The 25,561-nt window shown below is 41.5% G+C and overlaps 1 protein-coding gene across 1 annotated transcript in view; it reads left to right on the top strand.

The window, feature by feature from the left end:
- Positions 1-24,140, top strand: part of ERCC6L2 (ERCC excision repair 6 like 2) — a 219,408-nt gene extending 195,268 nt beyond the window's left edge. The window contains exon 18 of the mRNA XM_036741900.1: positions 23,831-24,140. Coding sequence (XP_036597795.1) covers positions 23,831-23,875 — 45 coding nt within the window. The 3' untranslated portion in view covers positions 23,876-24,140. The remainder of the gene's footprint in view (positions 1-23,830) is intronic.
- The last annotated feature ends 1,421 nt before the right edge of the window (positions 24,141-25,561 follow it).

Raw genomic sequence — 25,561 nt, 5'->3', positions numbered from 1 at the left:
GTGCCCTCCAATAGGACCCTACCCTATGGGGAACACGTGTGACAAAACAACTCCAGCCTAGGAAGACCATCAGCAGATCCCATAGCTTTGTTTATTGTTTCAGGCGCAGGGAGCAAAGGGAGAGAGGTTAAGGGAAAGGCGTAGCAGAATTGCCCCAGTTGTGGATGGTCAGGCCCTCTACTTCTAACCCTCCTCATTCAAGCAAACAGCCTTCACTTATTCCCCTACTTAACTGGCCGCAGAAGGAAGAGCTAGAAGCAATAGGCAGGAATTGTCCAGATATAGATTTAGTCTTGATATACAATAAAACTTAACAGAACTATTCCAAAGTAAAATGGAATACCTCTATAAGTGTATGCTGGATAATCACTTACTGAAGATATAAAGAGGAGTTATATTCTAATTTAGGTTGGGCCAGATAACCAATAAAGTCCTTTCAAAATCTGAGATTAAGGGGAAGGAGAGGAAGGAGAATCAACCAATTTTGCTCCTCAGATATTATCACCAATAAAAATAGACATCAAGAGAAAACTAAAGGCTAAAATAAGGTGTTATCTTATCTCTAGGTTTAAGCTCCCTGTGAGCCCCTTAGATTGTGAGCTCCTTGAGAATAAAGACTTTCTTTTGCTCTTCCTTGGATCTTGGCACACAGCAAGTGCTTAATAAAAGTTAGTTGACTGACTGTCCTCAGTTTTGACACATAATTAAGTACTTAGAGGAGATGACAGGTCTATATTATGCAGCCCAACTTCTTTCTTCTTCTGTGGTTCAAGAACCTCAAGGGAGTAAAGGTTCATGGATAAGGGGGAGGGAGGATTAAGATGTGCTTCAGTTTCTACTACTGGGACTGCTGATATTGTCATGCTGTTACTAGTCTAATTAAACTGCTTTTAAAAAAACCTTATATTGAGGTCAGAGTGAATGGTAACAGTTTGAATATACCAGAGGAAGTGGCAAGTGGGTACAAGTAACATGAACCAAAGATTGATGAGAGACCCTAGGGACAGTGCAGGAGTAATGGGAAGAGGTTGTAGTGCTGGGTGACTGGCATCCACCAGGGAGCTGTGTTTGCAAGAATTCCTGACTAAGGGCCAACGATCTGCTGATGATCCTCTTGGCCTTTAAGTCCTTGAATGACAGTCTGTCATCAAAGGCTTTCCAAATCTCCTTCAGCTGCAAGAGTTTAAAACGGCCAATATAGTGTTAGAAAGCTGGGCTAGCTCCCATGCCACGATGAGACCGTGATGTAGAACATCGGTGGAGGAATTAGGCCTACTATCACTCATCTTAATTTATGAGGTAGCCATTCTGTTCTTGGATTCAACAGGAGAAATAAGAGATGTTCTTTGCCCCTGTTTTTGGACAATGTACCAGGGTATCATGACACCCACTTTCTAAGTGAGGAAACTGAAGCTCAGAAAAGTTGAGTGTGACTTACCCAACTTCATAATTGTAAAGGTTTATATAATCACAAATTAAGAGCTAGAAGAGATCTTTGGGGCCATATAGTCCAACTCCCTCTTTTGACAGATGAAGAAACCAAGACCCAGAGATGCTGTGATTTTTGGAAGGTCACGCAGGAAGTTATCAAATATCAGACCATGGATTTGGTTAGCATCATAGATATTTTGATACTTTAAAAGCTCTATGCTTTCTGCTGTGTGGCTGTGTCCTGCATCAAATGTGGGGATTGTGACCCTCCACATCTTAGGAGAGTTGATGTCTCCACCTGGCAAGAAGCCACTTGAGTCCTAGAAAGGACATGCCCCAGAGACGTTGTAGCATTGGCAGGTGATTCAAATGGAGAAAAGGAGGAGTCTGCTGAACATTCCAAGGGAAAAGCTTTTGATCTGGTGGGTGGTCTGAAATCTGAAAACCTTGATGTCACAATATTGGAATGCTTGGAAAAGCTAGAGAAACAGTTTGGCATTGTGCAGAATTTGCAGCAAACTTGGCATAAATTCCTCAACACACTCCAGCACAAAGAGGAGAATTGCTTTGAGTTCATAAGCTGTATGTGGAGGGTTTGTACTTCAAAGCCTAGAAGGTGAGGAAGCGTTGAGGCCAGACGATGTGGGTAGTTTCAGGTTGCTCCAAGTAAGCAATGCACTGATAGGTAGCAGGTAGCCATTGCTATGGGGGTAACTTAGTGAATTTAGAGTAGAGAAAGTGCTAATTAGATACAAGGAGCTGATCAACAAGCTACAGTTATTTGAGCAAGAATCTGTTTTCTTAAAGAGACAGTCCAGCCAAAATGATACCCCCAAACACCTATTAAAACAGTATCCAAGACACTTTCAAGTGTGTAGTATCAGCCACAGAAGCAAAGTGAGAGTCCACCGCCTGGTCTCAAAGATCTGAAGTCAGTAGCTCAAGGAAATTCTCCTAAAAAATGGAACAATGGGCAAAACTACTGCTCTCAGAGGAACAGAAAATTGTAGGACCAGAGGTCATGGCAGCCTGAGCCAAGAACAACAGCAACAGAATCCAGCCAAAAAGGCAGTGCTGTCTTTTGTTGTAACTGCTCTGTAGTGGAAAGAGCTTCAGATTTGGAGTGAGATGTACAGCAGTGGATGAGTCACACTCAAACCCCTCTCAGCCTCATTTCCTTATCTGTAAAATGAGGGGGGTTGAAATAGCTGAGCTCTGTGGTCCCTTGGAATTCTAAACCTATGATCCTATAAGATAGATGTACATGCTGAATGTACTCAAAATCCTAAAGTAAAATGTCTGGCAGGAGCTGCTAACTGACAGACAGTATCAGGTGAGTGGTTCTCAATGTCATCTGATGGTTAAATCAAAATTCCAAAGAAATCCTGGTATCAACCAAGACCAACCTTTTGGTTTCCAATTGCTCACCTCCCAGTTCGGACCTGGCCCCAGTTTTTTCAGGCTAGAAATATCCTTTACTCCCCCTAGTCTCTAATCTCTAGCATCTATTGACTTCAATCAGGATCTGACTCTGCAGCAAATTTAAAACCAAATTTCCAAGCCCCAGCCAGTGGTAGGTTCAGCTATGATAGATTCAAAGACTTATGCAAATATTATGAACTCAATTCTAGCTGAAAGAGAGAATACCCAAGAATTAGCAAGCTACCTTGGTAGGAGATGAAACAATTGAAGGATGGACCAATGAATGACCTAAAAGACCAAGCTTTTACAGGTCCAAGCTGGAAAATATTGCGAAGTATATAATGTAATGTAATATGATATGGTTTGATATGATATATGACACAATGATACAACACAACAGTTGGTTGGTTGGTTGTTGTTCTTTGTTCTCAAAGAGGATCAAGATGACATCACTATGCTAGAGTCAAGTTTCAATGTGTCTGACTGTGGCTGATCAGACCAATATGAGCACGGAATGCTCTACCACAGGTTGGGCACAAATAGTCCATGTGAACGTTTTGGTTGATAGTCCAAATTTGTGCATCCCACGTTTCCTTTGAGCTGCCTCAATTCTGGTTTGCTAATAGAGCACAGCACCTTCTCTGATGTAGGCACACCATGCTGAGTGGTCCTGTGCCAATGTTTCCCATATCATACAATCAATTCCAAGGTTCATAAGAGAGACCTTGAGAGTATCCCCGTATCGCTTCTTCTGACCACCATGTGAACACTTGCCCTGTGCGAGCTCTCCATAAAATAGTCTTTGGCAAGAGGACATTTTGCATTCAAACAACATGGCCAGCCCATCAGAGTTGTGCTTTCTGAAGCAGAGTTTGAATGCTTAGCAGTTTAGTTCGAGTAAGGACCTCAGTGTCTGGTACCTTATCCTGCCAGGTGATCTTCAGAATCTTCCTAAGACAATTCAAATGTAAGTGATTCAGTTTCCTGGTGTGGTGCTAGTATACCATCCAGGTTTCATAGGCATACAACAACAACAAAGTCAGCATAACGGCTCTGTAGACCTTCAGTTTGGTAGTCTAATACCTCTTCTCTCCCATATTTTACTTTGGAGCCTCCCAAACACTGAGCTAGCTCAATCATCTGCAAACAGAAAATCATGCACCAACACTCCCTCCACTTTGGTCTTGGCTTGTACCCTTTTCAAGTTGAAGAATTTACAAGTAGTGTAGTGGCCGACCTCAAGGCTACTATCAATGTCATGTTCATCCTCATTGAAAGCATTTGACAACATGGCTGAAAATATTATGCTAAAAAGCATGGGAGCAAGCACACAGCCTTGTTTCACTCCATTGGTGACTGGGAAAGCACTAGAGCATTGTCCTTTATCTAGAACCCGGGCAAACATGCTGTCATTAAATTGATGTACAATGCTGGTGAATTTCTCCGGGCAGCCAAATTTTGACATAATTTTCCGTAAGCCCTCAGGATTAACAGTATCAAAGGCTTTGGTCAGATCTAAAAACATTTTGTGCAGACCTCTGTTCTGTTCCTGGCATTTCTCCTGGAGTGGTCAGGCAGCAAATACCATATTGACTGTTCCTCAGTCCTTTCTGAAGCCTCTCCAGGAAGGCAGATGAAATTCAGTTCTATGCTGATAGTAACAATCCAAAGTGCTTTTATGATGCCCTGAAGGCTATGGATGGGCCAAAGATGTATGGTGCATCTCAACTACTCAGTGCTGATGGATCCACGTCGATTAGTGATAAGGATATGATCCTAGAGAGATGGACTGAACACTTCCATGATGTTCTCAACAGACCATCGTCAATCAATGCTGAGTCCATTTACCTCAGGTTGAAGTCAATCCCTCCCTAGCTGAAATTTCAACTGAAGAAGAGGTTTTGATGCCATTAGGCTCCTTTCCTGTGGCAAAACTGAGATTTACAAAGTAGGGCGTCCATTGCTCACACAAAAGTTGACTGAAATTTTCCAGGTTGTATGGCAAGAGGAGGTTATCCCCCAGGAATTCCTGGATGCCTCCATTGTCCTTTTGTTGATTTTATTACATTGTGGTCGGTTAAAAATGTATTTAATATTTCCATTTCTCTACATTTATTGATGAGGTTTTTATTTCCTAGTACATGGTCAATTGCCATATAGATTCTATGCACATCCAAGAAATATGTACACTCCTTTTTATTCCCATTCATTAATTTCCAGAGATGTACTATATCTGTACGTTTCTAAAATTCGATTCAAGCTTTTACTTTCTTTCTTATCTTTTTGTTAGATTGTCTAGATCTGAAAAGGTACACAACTGTTATAGTTTTGCTGTCTAATTTTTTCTGCAATTTGATTAACTTTTCCTTTAAGTACTTAGATGCTATGCCATTCAATGCATATATGGTAACTATTGCTATTATTCCATTGTTTATGGTACCTTTAATCATAATGTATTTCCCTGTTTATCTCTTTTAAGCATGTTTATTTCTCTTGCTGCATTATCTGAAATCATAATTGCTACTTTTGTATTAATGAGCTTGACTAAAGCATAATAAATTCACCTCTAGCCCCACATTTTAACTCTATGTTACTCTTTATATTTTAAGTGTGTTTCTGGTGAATAACACATTATTAGATTCTTCTTTCTTATCCATTCTGCTATTCGCTTCTGTTTTATAGGTGATTTCATCCTGTTTATGTTCATAGTTATGATTGTTAATTATGTTTTTCCATTCACCATGTCCTCTTATATTTCCCCTTTCTTTGCCACTGTTCAAAGAAGAAGGCCATCAAAGAGATGTAATAAATACTAATGATAAGAATTGAAGGGATCTCTTTCCTTGCTACAGCCTCTCTTCTCTTCCCTTCACCCAGATCCTAATAAATGGTTCTTGTTCATTCTTATTTCCTTTTAATCCTCCTTATGTTCCACCTTATGAATTTGAAATTTATTTTGCTTATGATTATTCTCTCCCTGATACTACAATCTGTCTTAAACCCTTCTCTCTCTGATCTCTATACCTGGCTATTTCCCTGTTGTGTTTAATGTATTTCTACACCAAATTCTCTCTCTCTCTCTCTCTCTCTCTCTCTCTCTCTCTCTCTCTCTCTCTCTCTCTCTCCCCTCTCTCTCTCTCTCTCTCCCCCCTTCCCTCCCTCCCTCTCTCTTCCTCTCTCTCTCTCTCTCTGTCTGTCTCTCTGTCTCTCTGTGTTTTCAGCCTTACTTTGTCTGGTTCAGGTAGAAGGGAGGTTCATGTCATGCCCATTGCCCCATTCCCAACATCATGACTGTATATTGATGGAAGGCAGCATGGCATAGTAGATAGAGTCCTGGTCTTGGATTCAAGAAGATCTGCATTCAAATTCTGCCCCAGGCATTTACTAAATGTGTGCAAGTCATTTAACCTCTCTGTTGACCTGGTTTCCTTATCTGTAAAATGAGAGGGTTGGAATCAATGGCCTCTAAGGTCCCTTCTAGGTCCAAATCTATGATCCAATGACCTTTTCACTCAACTCCACTATGAGAAATGATGAGTTCACTCTCTTCTCCCTCCATATTTTCTTCCCTTTTGTTTTCTACTTTTAAGAAGAAAGGAAATAAGCATTGACTAAGCACCTACTGTGTACCAGGCATTGTGCTAAACACTTCACAAATATTTTATTTGATCCTTGCAACAATGCTGTTATCCTCATTTTACAGTTGAGAAAGAGTAAGGGACTTGCCCAGATTAAGTGACTCTAGGCCCAGCTCTATCCACTGCATCACCTAGCTGCCTCTAAGACCATCAAAACAGAACAAAATTACCATGAGGGATCTGAAAGCGGACACCTATCCTTTTCCCCCATTAGAACAAAGCACTTTATCCTCATTTGGCCCTTTCCAGCTGCTCAATTGTATTTGTCTTTTTAGATTTCTCTTGATTTCATTTTAAAATTTATATTTAATTTTAATTTTTTCATGAGAAAATTAGTGGAGAACTGAAGCCCTCCACCCCCCCAACAATGACTTGCAAAAGGGAAGTAGCATAAAAGTTGTCAACAAAGATATCAGAACAACAAAAAGAAGTAGGCCAAACGCATAACAAGAGTGAAAAATGATGGATGGCCAGGCCAACTGCTACACTAGTAACCATGGAATGTTAAAAACAAAAACAAACAAAAAATAACCCCAGGGAAAAAAAAAACCAATCCCTAGCACATTGAGTGGAACCTTTCCGGGGGTATTACGAAAGGACAGAAATCATACAGTATAAGAAAGCCTAGACCAGATGCGGTGTGATCTCTACTGATGGAGGAAGAGGAACCAGACCAATGGGCCCATGATAGAACAAAGAATTGAGCATAAGACGAGGGGTGCTATTCCTCTGCACTCTTCCCCTTGGGCGTCCTCTGACTCTGTCTAGCACTCATACTCAGGACAATTAAGGGAGCGGAAAGCTGAAGTCAAGAGTGCTGTCACAGGACTTTTGAAGTAGAGGACTGAAATGTCTGACAAAAAGGGGAGGGGCATAAGCGGTTATTGATATTTGCAACAATCATGGGAGATAAATGCTGTTATTCATATTTTACAGTTGAGGAAACTGAGACAGAGAGAGGTTAACTGTCTTGCTAAGGGTCACAGGCTAGTGAGTACCTGAAGTGGGATTTGAACTCAGGTCTTCCTGACTCCAGCTGCTACACCTAGGGAATGGTCTCTCTCTGTTCATTCTGTTGAGGGCAGAGAAGGATCAGCCACTGGGAAAGCAACATCTAGAGTGTGCATTCAGCACTCAAAGGGAACCTGGAAGCATGATTGTCACTCTTGAGTAATACGAAATAACGAAGATGCTACCTTTCCTGTTCACAACTGTTCATTCGTGCATTTCTTCAACAAATGTTTATGAAGTGCCTGATTAAAAAAAAACCTGCCTGGTTTCTGCCCTAAAGGAACTTATGATACAATGGAGGCATGTGGCACAAAATAGAAAGTGAGAAGGGCCAAAGAGACGTCCAGACAAAGTGGTCTAGGAATATTTGAGGAGGGAGATCACTTTCAGCTGTTCATCCAAAAACAAACTCCCTCCATTGCTCAGTGAGCGAAGGGCTCTAATCCAAGAGCAAATCATTTTCCGACATCAGTAAAGTAAAGCTCACATGCCAATCACATAGCTCTCCAACAGTCCTGAAGCTGGGACTCCCAAACACTAAGACCCCAGGGGAAAAGGTTGGCAATGAGACAGGAACCTGAGGGCTGCAATTCACTTGCATATGTGTTTACATAACTGTTTTTCAGATAAAAAATAAATACACACAGCCATAAGGTTTCTTTGTTTTTCTGTCTCCCTCGGGAGAAGAATAGGAACTGTTGCTTATTTGAACTCAGCAGCCATGTAAACGTGCAGCCAGTTAGCTGGGTCCTGACCTGGATACTCTGGGGAGAAGACAGAAGAAGCTTCAGTTCATGTCTCTGAGCGAGTCTTACTGTGGCTTGCTGGGTGCTCCTGCGTTCAAGATAATCATCCATATGGAGACGGAGTGCCAGAATTTCTGACATAGGCGCTCTAGAGAAAAGAAGGAAGGCTTAAAAGTTCAAGGATGCAACTATTGTTGACCTTATAACCCAGATTCATCCCCCTATTCTATGTGCCCAAGACCTTGGGCAGCATAACAGGACCATCCAAAGTATATGATGTCCCCAGGGCTGCCTACATAGTACAAGAAAAGAGGTGAAGGCACCGTGAAAGCCAAACAGGAACACCAGTCCCTTCCATTTGTCTGTCAGGAAGAGGTTTCACTGAGTTTTCTCTCCCTTCCTCCTTGCAGGACAACTGACTCTACAATGGCAGTTTAAAGAGCCAGCCTATAAACACTAGCATAGACATTCTATTCCTCTCAGACTTTGTGTGTTAACAGCTTATATTCACAGCACAGGCAAGAGACTGATGCCCTCTTCAAAGAAATGGCTAGCGACTGTTGACTTTCTGTCTCCGTACCTCAACTATCCTGCCTTCTGTAATGTGGTGAGAAAGAGACAGGGCTACCATTTTGTCTTCTGCTGGACCAAATTCATTTGGGATAATGCTACAGTTAAAATAGGAGCAGAAAAGTCTAAATTAAGGGGCATCCGTTGGTCAACCCTGGCCTATTAGTTCACTAGTTCATTAGTTCATTAGTTCACAAACCTTACTAGACTGATCTCCAAGTCCCTTAGATGAAGGATCTTCTTGTAGATTCAATGGACAAGTAGTCTAAAAGGCATTTTGAGATTACAAGATAAAAGCAAGATAATCCTTGCTGTTAATTCTACTGAATAATATGACATGTCCAAAGAGGTTAGAGCAAAGTAATTTAAGGAGAGAGAAAATGTTAACTAGGAAAGTCTACCCGGAGGAGACTGCTTTTGAGTTGAGCCTTGAAGGAAGATTCAAGGAAGGTTTCTGAGAGGTAGAAATAAGGAGAGTATGCATCTCAAGGCCAGGGAACACCTTGAGTGAAGATAAGATTGCAGTTTGGAGAATAATTAGAAGTACTACTTGGCTAGAAAGGAGAATCACACAGACACCCTCCTCCCCCCCCTCCCCCCAGTTCAGGCCCTTATAACCTTTTGCCTGGGCTATAATAGTAGCTTCTAAACATGTCTCCATTTTTCAATCTCTCCCCTCTCCAATGGATCATCCATAGAGCTGCCAAAATAATTTTTGTAAAGGACATAAATCATTACATCACTCAAAAACCTTCAGTGGCTCCCAATTACTTTTACAAAAAAAAAGTATAAAATCCTCAGCATGGAATTTAAGGTCCTGAACAATCTGGCTCCAACCTATCTTTCCAGCTTTGTTTCATATGTAAAAAGAAAGGGTAGATGTGAGAGATATTACAGAGGAGAAATCAACAAAATTTGGCAATTAATTATATATAGAGGGTCAGTGAGAGTGAAGAGTCAAGGATAACTCACTTTGTGATTGGGAGGTTGATATCTACTGCATGAATGCTTATATTTTGAGGCTGAATGTCAAGGAGCTGGATTCCTCTTCTCTGAATTCCTTTCACCCTTAAAGTCGGAATCAAAGGGATTCTACTTTGGGCACACACTACCCTGTCTCTGTTTCATCAGAAGCAGTATCTTAAAGTCAGTGGTGTGAAAGACTAGATTTTTTTTCTACTTAACCTCAGAAGGTGAGAATAATTAAGAGTTGCAACAACAAAAAAAGTCAATTTTTACCTCAACAGAGGTGGAATGGGATAACTAAAAGGTAGTGAGTTCCCCATTACTGGACACTGGCCATAGATGATTACTTGTTGAGGATACTGAAGAGGGAATTCTTGGTTGTAGAGATGATTCAGATACGGGGTGGTTAAGATGATCTCTGAATTTCTTTCTGCCTCAAAGCGTCCAGGGAACTACGAAGGAGCCAGCTAATGCTGCTTTCTGACTTCTCTGGCAATTATACATACCCTACATTCAAGAAACACAACCTGGTAGAGGTCACCAGTTCAAACACAGGAAATATAGAATGTCCAGGGAGGGCAGGGGCAGTTACCACATGGAGCAGCCTCTGTCTCTCTAGCATAGAAACATTATCACAGGAGGGAGTCAGTGAAGAAGTTGGATGCTTTGGGGTAACAGTGGAAACATTTATTCTCTCACCGCTTTCATTTAGTGTTTCATCTCTTCACTAGCCATCTATTCATGCAAGTACTTATCCTTCTATCCATCAACTTCTCCCCATCCCCTTCATAATCAGAACAATGGAGTTCTCTATCTTTTTTAGATTTACAAGGTTTTCTTCACCATAACCCTGGGAGTCAGTTAGTCCATTATTAACACCATTTTATATGTGAGGAAACTGAGGCACAGTGAGCCAATTTACTCCAGGTCCTTCCTTTTTATAATTTGCATGGAGAAGAACACAATGATTGGCATTTCTGAAAATGAAGCAGAGAACACAGCACCTTGATGATAGTAGATAATAAACGAACAAGAATTTAAGTGACTACTGTGTACCAGGCACTTTTCTGGGTGTTAATGACTCAACAACCTAAACACAATAGTCCCTTTCCTCAAAGAACTTATACTCTTTCAAGGGAGACAATACATACATATATAAGCATATATAAAATATATACAAAATATACATAAAATAAAGATGAGGCAAATTTGGGAGTTGAAGCATTAGCCCCTGGAGTAGTTAGAAAAGGCATTATATAAGCCAAGGCATATATTTAAGCCGAGCTCTAAAGGAAATTGGTTCTTAGAGGTGTAAGTCAAGAAGGAGCTTATTCTCAGACTGGGGAACAGTCTGGGTGAAGGTATGAAGATGGGAAATGGAATCTGCTATGGGAGAAACAAGCCCAGTATAGTATGTATTGACCGTATAGTGTATTGGGTGGAGTAGTGTATCAAAAGCCTGGGAATGTAAGTTAGAGCCAGGTTGTAAGGGACTTTAAAAGTCAAAGAGATCTAAAGGTAATAGGGAGCAAATGAAGTTTATTTAGCAAGACAATAGCATGACTTCAGAACATCACTTTGGCAGCAGAATGAAGCTGGGCTGGAGAGAAGACAGACCTGAAGGAAGGGAAACCAGTTGTTGTTGTTTGTCGTTCGTTCTCAAAGAGGACCATGACATCATTGAGGTGATGCCATGATATGCAAGTGAATTGGACTTAAGTGACAAAGTCACCAGCCTCACTTTCTCCTCCTAAGCCATCTGGGTCCAGTGGCCCAGACACACATCAGGATGACTAGAGATGGCCCCAAGATGCATTGGAAGACCTTGATCTTTTAAAGCTAAGATCTTTAGCAGGTCTCAATTTGAAGCAACTCATTCAGTGATTTAGGCTAGATTAAAAATGAGGCAAAGAATGGCCCCTTTAACCTAGTCCAGAAAAAAAAATCAAACTGGGAAACCAATAAATAGCCAATAAATGTTTGCTGAATTAAGTGGCGTCAAACACCCCCATCCCTCTTGACACTCTGTCTTCTTTGCTCCCTCAAGAAGATTCTTAAGTAGCCACCTCTAATCCTTAGCGCCAGTCTTTGAAGAAAAAGATTTGGGAAGAGTCAAAAGGAGAAATCAATCAATAAATATGGATTAAGCATCTACCATGTGTCAGGCACTGTGATTAGGGCTGGGGATACACAGAGAGGCAAAAAACAATCTTTGCCCTCAAGGAACCCACAATCTAATGGGAGAGACAACATGCAGACAAATATGTACAAACAAGCTATATACAGGATGAATAAGAGTACATCAGTAGAGGGAGGGTGATAGAATTAAGAAGGATTGGGAAAGACTTTTACAAGATCTGATTTTACTTGAGACTTAAAAGATGGTGTTGTCTTCTCTGGTAATAGGGAAGGTGGGAGTGGGTGCTAGGTTTAGGGCAGGGAATAATGAGTTCTATTTTGGACATGTTTAATAGACTTTTAGTTAAAGATGTCTAAAAGGTAATTGGAGATGCAAGACTGAAGATTGGTAGGGAGGTTGGGGCAGGATAGGTAGATTTGAGGATAATCAGGATAGAGCTAATTAAATCCATGGGAGTTGAGGAGGTCACCAAGTGAAGTAGTATAAAGGGAAAAGAGAAGAGGGTCTGATCTGGATGAGGAGCCAACAAAGGACACTGGGGAGTGGTTAGGTAGGAGGAAAACCAAGAGAGACTGGTGTCTAAAAACCTGGAGAGGAGGGAGTATCAAGGAGGAGAGAGAGAGATCAACAGTGTCCAAGGCTACAGGGGGGTCAAGGAGAATGAGGATTGACAAAGAGCCATTGGATTTGGCAATTAAGAGGTTACTGGTAACTTTGAAGAGAGCAGTTCTGGTAGAATGATAAAGTTGGAAGCTAGATTACAAAGGTTTAAGAAGAGAGTAAAAGGAAAGAAAGTAGAGGTAACTATTGTAGATGACCTACAAAGGATAGAGGAGATATGGGGACAATAGTTAGTGGAGACAGAAGGATCAAGTGAGGGGTTTTTTCAGGATGGGGGAGTCATGGGCGTGTTTGTAGGCAGTAGAGGAGCCAATACAGTTATGTGGCTCCCACAATCTGGAAAATCTATGTAAACTTTTTTGGCCCTCCTTTTGACCCAGAAAAAGAGTCTGAATTATTTATGGCATTAAAATATTAAATTTCTTAATATTATACAATACTATACAAATATTTTGTGCATTTCTGAGTTTCTAAACTTTTTCTGCATCATCTGCTGGCTGTGTCATCCATGGCTTCATGGAACTCACAAAAAAATTCCCATTTAATTTCTTATGCCAACTCATGATATATCAAAATCACGATGGGGAAAGTTGCGATGTGGAAGGGATAACTGTAAATAGGGAGAGATAGAAAATATGTGATTGAGTGGAGATGGCTGCAGGGGCAATCTATTGGAGGAGACAGGATGGAATGGGATTGATTGAGCAGGTAGAGAGGTAAAGCCCCCTCATCATATGAGACAGGAGTGAGGGAGGAGATAGTGGCAGAAGGCATCTAAGTGATAGGAGATGAAGAGAGAAGAGGAAGCTCACATTAAACGACCTCATTTTTTTCTGTAAAATGTGAGACAATGTTCTCAGCTCAGAGGGTCAGGGTAGGGGAACTCATAGGAGATTTGAAGAGGGATGAAAAGGTTTGGAAGAGCCCCTGTGGAGAATAGTGAGGTGATAAGGCCTAGCCATAGTAAGGGCCCAGTCAACGTTGTGTAACATAAATTTGTAGTGGACCCAGTCAGAATGGTTGCATGATTTTCTCCACCTTTGTTCAGTAGAATTCATGTAGGAGCAAGTGGTAAATGGTGGGAGTGATCCAAGACTGAGGCTTGGCAGGGTGTAATTTGTAAAATGACAAGAGGCCTAGGGATTCAAGAGAGGAGTTGAATTCAAGCTATGGAGTTTGAATTGTGGAGTTCAAAATGTGGAGTGGAACTGGTTCACCAAGGGGTAAAGATGGGGAAAAGAGAAAGTGACTAGTGCAGGGAAGATGGCCTGGGGGAGAAGTGAGGGGGTCACAGTGTAGAAAAAGAGTAGGGTTTTGTCGGTATGGAGAAAGATCAAAAAGTCAATACCTTATGTCCAGATAAAGGGATTTCAGAATTCTTGAACATGGCAGTGGTAGGTACGTTTGCAGGTGATGACTAAATCAATGGAAGGTTCAAAGACAGTTCCAAAAGACTCATGATGGAAAAAGCTATGCACATCCGGAGACAGAATTATGAAGTCTGAATGTAGATTGAGGCAAACTATTTGCTCTCTTGCTCTCTCTTTTTTTTGGGGGGGTGGGGCGGTTTGTTTCTTGTTTCTGATGGTTCATTCCATTGGTTATAATTCTTCTTTACAACCGGACTGTTATGTTAATAAGTTCAATGTGAAGGTATATGTAGAACCTACTTTGGATTACATGCTGTCTCGGGGGGAAGAGGGGAGGAGAGGGAGGGAGAGAAAATTTGGAACCCCCAAAATTGTGAAACTGAGTGTTGTAAACTAAAAATAAAAAATAAACTTATAATTGAAAAAAAAAGATCAAGCATATGAGTATCTGTGTGTGGTTGAGATGGGATGAAGGAGAAGCTCATGAGAAGTAAGGAGGTTGAGGAAATGAGTAGTTAGGGTGTTTGAGGGAAAGTCAGCATCTATCTTAAAGGTCCCTAGTATGAGGCTAGGAGTTGAGAAGGAGACATGTACAAAGGTGACCATGTACAAAGTCATTGAGGAAGGAAGGGGAGTGACTTGGGCGTCTGTAGGCAACAGCTACTAAGATGTTGTTTGGGTGGTAGTTGTGAATAGCATGAATCTCAAAGGAGGAGAGCTTCCCAAGTGTTGGAGGTAGGAGGATAACCTGGAAGTGGCCAAAAGGAGCAAGGAGGATTCTAACTCCCCCACCTCAACCAGTGACCCAAGGAGAATGAATAAAGGCAAAGCCAGTACTAGAAAGGCTGACCAGGGAAACTGTGTTAAAAGGAGCTTCTCATTAGAAAAGTTTGGGGACCCCAAGTCTAAATATTCTCCATATCTCCAGCTAGACCCCTTGTTTTGAAATCATCATCATCAAACATCTCTGGCTTGGCAGATAAAAGAGTCAAACTTGGAGTCAGGAAGACCTGAGTTCAAGGTTCTACGAAAACTGGCAGAAGAATTTCTTCCCTGAGAGTCTCCCATACCAAACGTAACCTTTGGACCAAGGGCCTGGAGGTAGCAAGGCCTCCTCTCACCAAAAGGGAGATGCCTTATTCCACTGCCACTACACCACCCCACATATGAGTCTGGCTCTTCCGCAGCAATAATCCCCCCAAACAGCATAGGTTAATGAAATATGCCAGTCAGTGACACTCTCTTGTGAGCACACTTCCTATTAGCTCTGACAGCTGAGAGTGTGGCCCGTTCACTGATGCTTGTGTGTTTATCTTCCTGTTTGATTCTGTAATTCTGTCTCCCACCAACTCCTGTTTGGCAATTTACACTAAAGTAGTTCTGCTGTTTTGATTCTGATAATGAGGAGGGGGAGTCATTTTCTCTAAGAGACAGGCATCAGAGCTAAATAAATAGAAAATGACTTACTTTTACTGTTAGGCAATTTAAAACCAGCAAAGCTTTCTCTATAAGCTGGGAGTTGGGGTGGGGGAGGGGAGAGGAAGACTGACATAGATCTTGAAAGCAGTATCTCTTGGACAGAAAGATCCCACAGTGAAGCAACAGCCTGTGGAACAGTTAAGTGATAAAAGACGTTGGTATTCACCTCTAAAATGCTATTGTCCTACGCAAATGTTCCCCAGCACTTAATGACCTGTGAAAATACCCATTCCTCCCCTAACCTCTTCCTCCCCCACTACAATGTAAGTCAAATCTTGAATTCGGTAGGCTCCCAACTGGTTTAAAAATGTCAACAGTGAAACTTTGCACTTATCCAGAGATTTCTATCTGTCCATCTCAGACAACAGTCTGGAAGACATGGAGCAAATCTCCTGTTCAGTCGTGAGCACCAAGGGCCTCCACAGCTCAGTGACTGGGATTCTGCAAGCATATATGTCCGGCATGACCGCAGCCAGATAAATCAAACCTTTAGTGGCTGAAAGTACCTGAGAGCCATAAAAGTAATTTATTTGTTTATTCACCCAATTATCATATTAATTTATTTGTGTAACCCCACTAATCATCAGCCTTTCACAGAAACCGAAAGAAAATGTATCTAAGGTAGGATTTATTCCCAGACATAGTTTCTAGTTAGCATCTGACATATTATACCTGAGAGGATAGCATCAAACCATAAATAATTGCAAATTGCAACTGGGGATGGGGTGCTACGTATAATAAACACTTTTCATTGCTTATGAGGCTGGAAACCAAGTTTCCTAGGAAAAAGGAGCCCAGGCTGCAAGGAAGCTACAGCCCCTCCCTCCTTTGCATCCACTGCAAAATAAAAATAGATATCCCCCCTCCCCTTTTGAAAGCTACAGGGATCATTTCGGTAAATTAGGAAATCATTTTTGGCTTTAGGCGAGCGGTTCAAATCCAGGTGCACAGTGCATGATCTCAGGCCAGTGCCACACAGGAAACGAGCAGGTTTTACCAGCAGGATTAGTGGGAAGAAAACAAAGAGAGAGATGGAGGAATTCAGCCTGGTTTCTTGGCAGGGCTGTAGGGAGGGAGAATGGAGTGGCTTCCCAAGGCATGTCTCCACAGGGCTGCAGGGAGCAGAGAGGCCTGTCAGACTCCCAACGGCCTTGGAGGCAGAAGCAGAAGCCTTCATGGTGGTCATCACACGAACTCTTTCACGGAAATCAACCCGCAGATGAAGGGCTCCCTTGTCTCTGGAGAGATTTATGTGTGTGCAGTTCCAAACCCTCCACTTTCAGAGCTGCCAACCCTACTCTCCCTTTGGTCACTGGGAAACAAAACAGAAACCTGGCCCCATAAAGCCTCAGTTCTCTCAGGTTGAAAGAAAAAGAATCAATCTTCAAAAGCTTTAGACAGGAGGCCTCTAAGTCACCGCTAGCTGACCACTTGTCTTCCCAGCTGGCTTCATCAGTTCCATCATCACATGTTCACCTTGTTCCAAGCAGACCCGATTGAAAAGCTCATCCTTGTCTTTCCCAGGGCTTCTGCGTAGGCAGCTCTAAATTTCCCGGTCATTATCTGCAATGGGAACATCCTAAAATGGACTTCATGTCTTCATATCTTATCAATTCTGCCCCTGAAAGTGAGGGAAAATCTAAGGAACTGCGGGAAGATTCTCTTGTTCATAAATTTATTTGAAACAGGAGTCAACGAATTAGACACCAACTCTGAGTTTGTATAAATTCAGGGCAAGTCTGGTGGAGGAGCTGATCAGGTACTGACCACATACATTCGCTGCCTATGGTTTTAAGGGTGGTTCCCCAACAGGTCTGTCAAGGTCACAGTTTTGGAGTCTAAGGAAATGCAGATACCATTGTCAATCAATCAACAAGCTTTGATTACTTCTCTCGGCATTTTCACTGGCACACCCCCATACCTCAATGCTCTCCTTCACATTTTCATACCTTGGCTTCCTTCAAGTCCAGCTAAAATCCTGCCTTCCATGGGAAGCTCTGCCCAATCCTCCTTAATTCTAGTGCCTTCTCTCTATTGATTATTTCCAATTTATCTTGTATATAGTTTTTTCATATATTTGTTTTCATTTTTTCTCCTCTATTAGACTGTGAGCTCCTTCAGAATAGGGACTCTGTTTTTTAACCTTTCTTTGTCTCCCCAGCACTTAGCAAATGCCTGGCACATAGTAGACACTTAATAAATGTTTACTGACTGACTGACATGCCAGGCACCCTGCTACCTGCCATGCTAAGAAAGGCAAAAGACAGTCCCGGCTCTCTCACAATCTAGTGGAGGAGGCAACATGCAAACAAGTATGTGCAAATGAGATACATAAAAATAAACTGCAGATAATCTCAGAGGGAAAGTGGTGAGATTAAGAACTGGTAAAGGCTATGAAGAAGATGGGACTTCAGCTGAGACTTGAAGGAGGTCCGGGAAGCCAGGAGGCAGAGATAAGGAAGAAGAGCATTCCAGGCATGGAGGATAGACTGCCTCTTTCCAAAAGGACAAGCAGAGAACAGCAGGGGCCTGTAAGGAACAGGGCAGTTCACACGCACTGGCTCATAATAATCATTCCCACCTCTCCATCACCTTGAGCTGCTTCCCTTGTTTGGATCCAGATAATTAGTTTTTTCACTTCCTAGTCAAAGCTCCCTTCTTCAAACACTTTTCTTCCTCTTCTCCTCTATACAGACAAATGATATTTCTTCCTCTTGATTATCTCTCTTGGCTTTCCAGAATTCTTCTTAAGTTTATTTCAATGAAATCTTCACATTGAGCTCTAGCTTTATACATGCATAGTCAGAGTGGGGGCTCATTGATAGGATGACACTTTTATAAAGGAGTTCCACAAGAAACTCGTGCCCCAAAGATCAGTGCCATAGCCTACTGCCATGATTGAAATTCAGTCACTGGAGAGGCATTCCTTTACACACTGAAAGCTTTTTTGGGGGGAGGGCGTCCAAAATCCCCTGTCAAAATACAACTATCTCAGGAAGGGATAACTACCTTATGTCATAGCTAATAGTCACCTTATTAGAGATTCCCAACTACAACACCAAGCTGATAGCAGGATGCTTTCAGAATGGGGCACAGACCAGGCCCTGGGTTGGGAAATGGGAGAGAAATCTGGCTAAGATAAAAGGGGGCTCAATATAGGGAAGAAGGGCAACGAAATGGGAAGTGGGAGGTGTCGTAGACGCATTAGTGTCTCCATAGTTTTAGCAACACTGGTCCTACTTGCAGCCCTCTTTTCCACTACGGACTGTTAGTCTTTTCCCAGCTCCTCCATGCAGTTTAGCCCTGATCATAAAGACTGAAACTCCTGTATGCTTTTTGTCAGTTAAAACCTCCCAACTTTCCAATCTAAGCACTTTATGAACCTTCAAGCACTGTATAGTCTGAGTGTTGTTGGCTATTTAAATCTTTTTGTCAACACCATTTACTTTCTTTGGCTTTATGCCTGTTTCTCTCATTCAAATAACCTAATTATCTCCTTATTTGGCAATCCACACACATATAGCACTTACATGTGTGTGTGTGTAAATATATATTTATACATTTGTATGTGTAATATATATTTCATACACACACGTGTGTATGTGCAGAGAGAACAATATGTGTGTGTTGTATTTACACTTACATCCCCATTGACTTTTAGAGAGCTTTATATTCACTTCAATTTGAAAAGTGTCTGCTATACAATTCTGCTACTTTGTTCCATTGCTGGGGATTCAAAGACAAAAAAGAAAGTAAATCCTTCCCTCAAGGTGCTTGCATTCTTCTAGGAGATGGGAAGTGAATAAGCACTTATATAATGCCTATTACATGCCAGGCTAAGTACTTTACAAATATCTCATTCTATCATCGCACTAACCTTTTGAGGTAGATGCTGTTATGATCCCCATGTTATAGTTGGGGAAACTGAGGCAGAGTTTGAGTAACTTGCCGAGGGTCAGTAAGTGTCTGAGTCAGGTCTTCCTGACTCCAGATCCGGGAGCAGAGTTTGGTCCTTAGCCTGTTTATACTTTTAAGTTCTAGGTGAAGGGAATAAAGTCTCCTATGTGAGGAGTTTCAGTGGTTAGGAGAGAGAGCCACAAGAATCCAGGACTCAGAATCCAGGCTGAATTTTGCAGCCAGAGCAGCATTGAGATCCTGAGGAGCAAGGATAAATTTCCAGGACTCAAACACAGCAAAGGACTCACCTGGCAGTCATGCAGCATCTGGACACAAACTTGATAAGACCAATGCAATGTAAAAACTGAGCTAAACTGTAAGCCTAATCTCTGCCATGAGCAAAAGAATCACTGAGCTCCCCCAGACACAGGTGAAGCAAAGAAGCCGTATCTGAATCCTTTTTGCAATACCTCCAAAGCAATTAAAAAGTCTCCCCTCTACCACATGCCTACCCGACTGGAACCCATTACAGAATATCTACCAATGTACCATAGTATCCCCAAGGCACTTTTCTTCCACATCATGATGCTAATTCCGGAAGAAAACTCCCTAATATACTCTAAGTCAGGGCTGTCCAACCTTAGGTTTTTATTGAAACAATAGACAATATATTTTGATTTGCCATTTTAGTGAGAGCTCCTCGGTAGCTCGGCTTCCTTTATGAGAGCATTTATGTAAATTTTCATGCTTGTTGGCAGGCCACATAAATAGCACTGCGGGCAGCATGTGGCCCTCTGGTGGCATTTTGGACAGCCCTGCTCTAAGTGAAGAGGTTGTTTCAGCTAACAAGCTGATGGGGTGTGTGCATGTAGCTGACCCTCATTTTACAGTAATAGGGGAAAGCCTTTGAAAAAGCATGGAAGCAGGAAATGGGAAGTCATATACAAGGAGAACAGCAAGCGGAAAGTACAATTGAAATGTTGCTCTTTTGAAGATTGCATCACCTTTTTTTTAACACCAATGTTCTTCCCTTGAGGGTTATAAAACACAGACAACCAAAATGTCCCCAAAATGGAAGGAAAAATGCAGAGATTCATGGTGAGTATAAATAGGCTGAAGCATGCTACACATTATGAACTGTACGCAAAAAAAAAAAATGACATACAGCACATAAAAAGATATATTCCTGGAAAAGAAGAGGGCCTAGTCATATGTCTTAAGCAAGGGATGACCATGGATAGCCCAAGTGTTTCAGCAGTACCAATACAATGTCAAGAGGCCCAGAGAAAGGTCTTCCACCCATTAGGTGGGCTCCTTGTGAAGCACATACGAGAGTACATGGAAAAGGACAGTATGAGATGAAATGCATATCAGCGGGTTAGGATTTGCCCTGCTGAAGATGTACCAACATTTCTGAGATCCAAACCAGTGGTGGGATTCAGCCGGTTTGCACCGGTTCAGTAGAACCAGTACCTAATTTTAATCTTAGCTCCAGGAAGCAGTTGTTAGCAGGGGCAGGGCCTGCGCTGTCAGGTCTGCAGCTCTGCTCCGGTTCTGTGGAGAGCAGGTTGTTAATTCGTTTGAATCCCACGCTGATCCAGACCCATTGAAGTAATGTAGTATTTTATTCCCAATTATCAACAGACATTAATCTTATCTTCCCAACTAGATGGGTAAGTTTCCTGAAATTGGGAGCATGCCTACCCTGTGCTCAATACTGAGTGCACGGTAATTAATCGTTCCTGACTGACCGATATATGGATGACGACCTCACTTCTGCCTTTGTACAGCCATTAGTTCTTAATCTTTCTTATGTCTTGAACTCCTTTGGCAGTCTTGTGAGCTCTTCTTTAATAATGTTTTTAAATACATTGGGTTACAAGGCAAAACAACTATATTATATTTTAAATAACTTCGCAGACTCCAGGTTAAAAACTCCTATCGGCAGATTGAAACAGAACCCCTGTGTCTCTTATATGAGTATCTTTTTTCCTAACCAGACCTGTGATTTCATCTGCCTAGGGTTGTTTTTGTTGTTCAGTCGTTCCAGTCACATCTGACACTTTGTGACTCCATTTGGGGTTTTCTTGGCAAAGATATTGGAGTGCTTTACCATTTTCTCCTCCAACTCATTTTATGGATGAGGAAACTGAGGCAAACAGGGTGAAGTGACTTGCCCAGGGTCACACACTAGTAAGTGTCTGAGGCTGGATTTGAACTCAGGAAGATGAGTCCTCCTGACTCCAGGCCTGGCACTCTATGCACTGCAGCACCACCTAGCTGCCTCTACTGAGGGACCTCCCAGCAAAAACCTTACTCTATCATGCACAGATCAGAATCTTCTTGGTGATTTCCAATCTTTAAGTGTTGCCTAGGGCTCTGAGGGGTTAATGTTGGCACTGCTAGGTTCACATGGCCAGTATGTGTCATAAACAGGACTTGAATCCAGATCTTCCTGGCCCTGAGGCCAGATCTCATTCACTATGCAATGTTGTCTCTCATTCTTTTACATATTATTTATCGATTCTATTTTGCCCTTGGAAACAAGAAATGGAGACTTATTGACAGCTCTCTTTCCTTTCCCTTCCCCCATGCTTTTTGCTTCTACCATTTCCCCTTACTTGTTCAGATTCCCTAGTCTCAGGCCCAGGCAAAGTCAAGATTATAAGGATTTCCTCTGGCCCTTCAAACTTGTCTCTGCACTCTGATAATAGTATGCCAACTTCTTAGGTGTTTTTAAAGGGAATTATTAGGAAGAAGAGAAGCAGTGAGGCAAAGTACGTAGGGAGCCAGCCTCAGAACCCTGAAGACCCGGGTTCAAGTCTTGCCTCTGATCCACATTAGCTCTGTGACTGTGGGCATAGGACACTTAGCCTCTCAAGGCTCTAAGCCGCTCTCTAAAATTATACATTGGCAGAGACGGTGCTGACCTTCACTGACGGAAGGCATTTCCTCACCAGTGAGTTCCTCATGTCAGTGAAATTGCTGACCCGGACCCTATCCCAGTCATTACTATGAAAAACTACAGGGGAACACATTTGTGTGAATAGCTCCACCATTCTGCTCGTCATTGTTTCTACTCTTCTTCTTATGCCAACGTATCACCCGCTGCCTTCATCTCCAGAACATCTCTCTTCTCCCTCTTTTCTTCGTTATTGCTGTTACCACTGCGCTAGTAAACACACAAAATGACTAGCATACGCCTACGCTTGTGCAGGTCTTCATTCGCTCTCCCCGGGGCTCGCCCTCCTCACTTCTAATCTGTTTGACGCACAACTTCCAAATCAACAATCCCAATGTCCAACTCTGATCATGTTTAACAACTTTCAAATTTTCCCCATTTCCCGTCTGAACTCACCCTGGCATTCAATGCCCTTCATAATTGGATTCCAATCTACTTTCTCATAGTATTATCGCCTTATATATTGTATCGGAATGTGTGCTCTGGGCCCAAGGGCTCTAATCTCCCCCTTCTCTTCTAAGATGCAGTTTAAGCCACACTTTCTACATGAAGTCTTTCTCAATCCTCCAACTGCTAGTGTCTCCCTCTCCCACACTGCCTTGTATTTATTCTCATCGTATTTAAGCTATGTATGTTTGTACTTATTGTCTTCTCTATTGGAATGTAGGCTCCTTAAGAATAAGAATTGTTTCATACTTTGTATTTCTACCCCCGGGACCTAGCACAGTACTTGGCACATAGTAATAAATAAATTGTTTTTTTAATAATAAATGCTTTTTCATTGATTGAAATAGGGAATTCCTCATGAGAAAGCCCTCTCTACCGATGCAGATCAGCATCTGCTCTACAATTTATAGTCACAGAATTGCCAGGGGGGGCACTGGGAGGCTAAGCAGCTTGCCCAGAATCATATGACCAGCATGCGCCAGAAGCAGAAATTGAACCCAGGTTTTCCTGACTCCAGCTCCTGCTCCCTATGTATTAGTCTACACTGCCTCTCTGAGCTCATAATACCAACAAAGAGCAGCATAAAAAGTATCATCAAAGAGGTGAATGACAAGCTAAAGAGGCAGACTGTGGGGCCATGGCAAGTGATGACAAATGGGTGATCGTTGGTTCTCTGTTGATCCTAACCTAATGTGAAGAGACTTTGTGACAGGCCCTCAGTATACTAGGTCTCATCCTTGTGGAGCATTTACAGGGGGACATCCCTAAGACTCACAGGATGAGAAGGTGTGAATGGGTTGCGATCAAGGAGGTGCTGGAACTGGCTCAAACTGGCTCATGAGAGCCAATAATATAATTTTTGCTGTGAGCATTTATACCTTAGAAACTGGCAAATGCTATAAATCAGGACTTAATTTATTATTTTGTTGGTGGTCTAGACTTGATAAAGTGATGGAGAAAATGTTAATAATTCAGATCAAACTCTATTTTTCATACATTTTGGTGGGGGGAAAGCCGATTGTTAAACATTCACCAGCATACTCCTGTTTTGCAATCTGTATTATTTTAAGGGGTGTAATCAAAGAGCCTTCTGAGTAGCTATGCATTAATAATATGTTTTTTTTGTTTAGCTTCTAGAGTCCAGGCCCTTTGATGGGGCTCAACCATTTGGATGAGATAATGAATACTGTGTCTTTGTGTTGTTTCTTGAACTTCTCTAACCACCTACTTTGTCTCCTGTCCAATGTAACAACAACATACACTGGCATTCCAGAATCACACACTGGCAAAATTTGCTGAGAAGAAGATTCTTTAAAAGTACAACTGAAGAAGTAAAAGGGTATCATTATAATACATTTGGATGTTAAATCTTATTCTTTTGTTTTTTCAAGTGTTTAATGTTAAAATAAGTCAACTGTAAGCTGCTTAATAAATGAATACCAGCTTGAATCCTAGAAGGATTTGGTTTACTTGAGGGAAGCTGTTTATGCTAAGGGCTGTGTGTGTGTTTGTGTTTGCCTCTTACATAGTTTGATTTATGTTATCCAGAGTTGTGTCCATCATCTAGACACTACTGTAAACAAGATAATCTACGTCTACATGGAATGAGCCCTATGCCAATAACTTTAAATAAATACGAGCACAACTTCATGTTTACATTGTCTGAAGTAAAGCTCACAACTGTTTCTGGTGGTGCCATCTGTTGCCCCCTTTCTACCTCCCACACACACACATACCCAACTAAGTATGTGTAAGCTCTTGGGGTTGACCTTGTCTGGAAAGGACTGTAACAAAGAGGAATTCATATTAAGTATAGCAGGACTTATATTATTTCATGTGGTTTGGGCATTTAAAAAATTCATCAAATTAATATTGACTTCTTTCTTTCCAAATCCCCATCTTCCCTCCTTACCCCCCAAAATGTGGTTGGGGGGGAAATCCTCCCAGGGCATAGTAATGCTCTATCTACATTTGCATGTCACAGAGCTAATTCATAAACATCACCTATGTAATATATCATATATCCTATCAATTTTGATATTCATGCAGTAAACGAAACCAGAGGAGAGAGGGATGTTGCTGCTAAATGAAAGGAAATCTTATAGGTGTTCCTTGGAGAGGCAAACAAAGGAGTTGGCCGAGTAGGTTTTATCATATGCCCAAACAACAAAAAACCCATTATTTAATGTGATATTCGGTCATCACTTAAGTGCAATGCTAATAATTAACATTTGCAAAAAGAGTATTATGAAAATACTTTCAACTTATATACTGACATCCATTGCTGAAGATGAAGTGGTAGAGAAATTCTAGAAAGAACTTGATAAGACCCTCCAAATTAAATCAACAAATAGTCACATACTTGCTAACTTTGGTGTAAAATTGGAAAAAGTTGATGATGAAAACAATATTGGAAAACATGTTTTAAGATGAAGGCATGAGAGAAGACAAACATTTGGATATTATGCAAGAGCAATCTCTCTCATGAAAACTGTTTTTGAGAAAAGAATTGAGTGGATGTGGAGAGCACCAAATAATATCATGAGGAATGAAATAGGTTATATTTTGACAGAAAAATGCAAGTTATTGATGTAATAATTATTCCTGAATCAATTGCCTGTGTACAGTCAGATAGTCAACTCAACTAAGATCAGAATTAATCCTTTTAAAAAATTAAGGACAATAATAAGAAAAAGGTGTGACAGACAAATGATCACTTAACTATTTAAACAATGGGAAATGGACAATAGGAATGACATCAACACCAACTATGATAGTTTTGTCAAAATATTTAACGAGTATAAATTAATTTCCACAAAGACATAAAGAGCTAGAAAAGAATGGTAGTCAGTAAACATCTG

This window comes from Trichosurus vulpecula, chromosome 1 (genome assembly GCF_011100635.1).
Source record: "Trichosurus vulpecula isolate mTriVul1 chromosome 1, mTriVul1.pri, whole genome shotgun sequence".
NCBI lineage: Eukaryota > Metazoa > Chordata > Mammalia > Diprotodontia > Phalangeridae > Trichosurus > Trichosurus vulpecula.
This window is presented reverse-complemented; position numbering and strand designations above follow the sequence as displayed.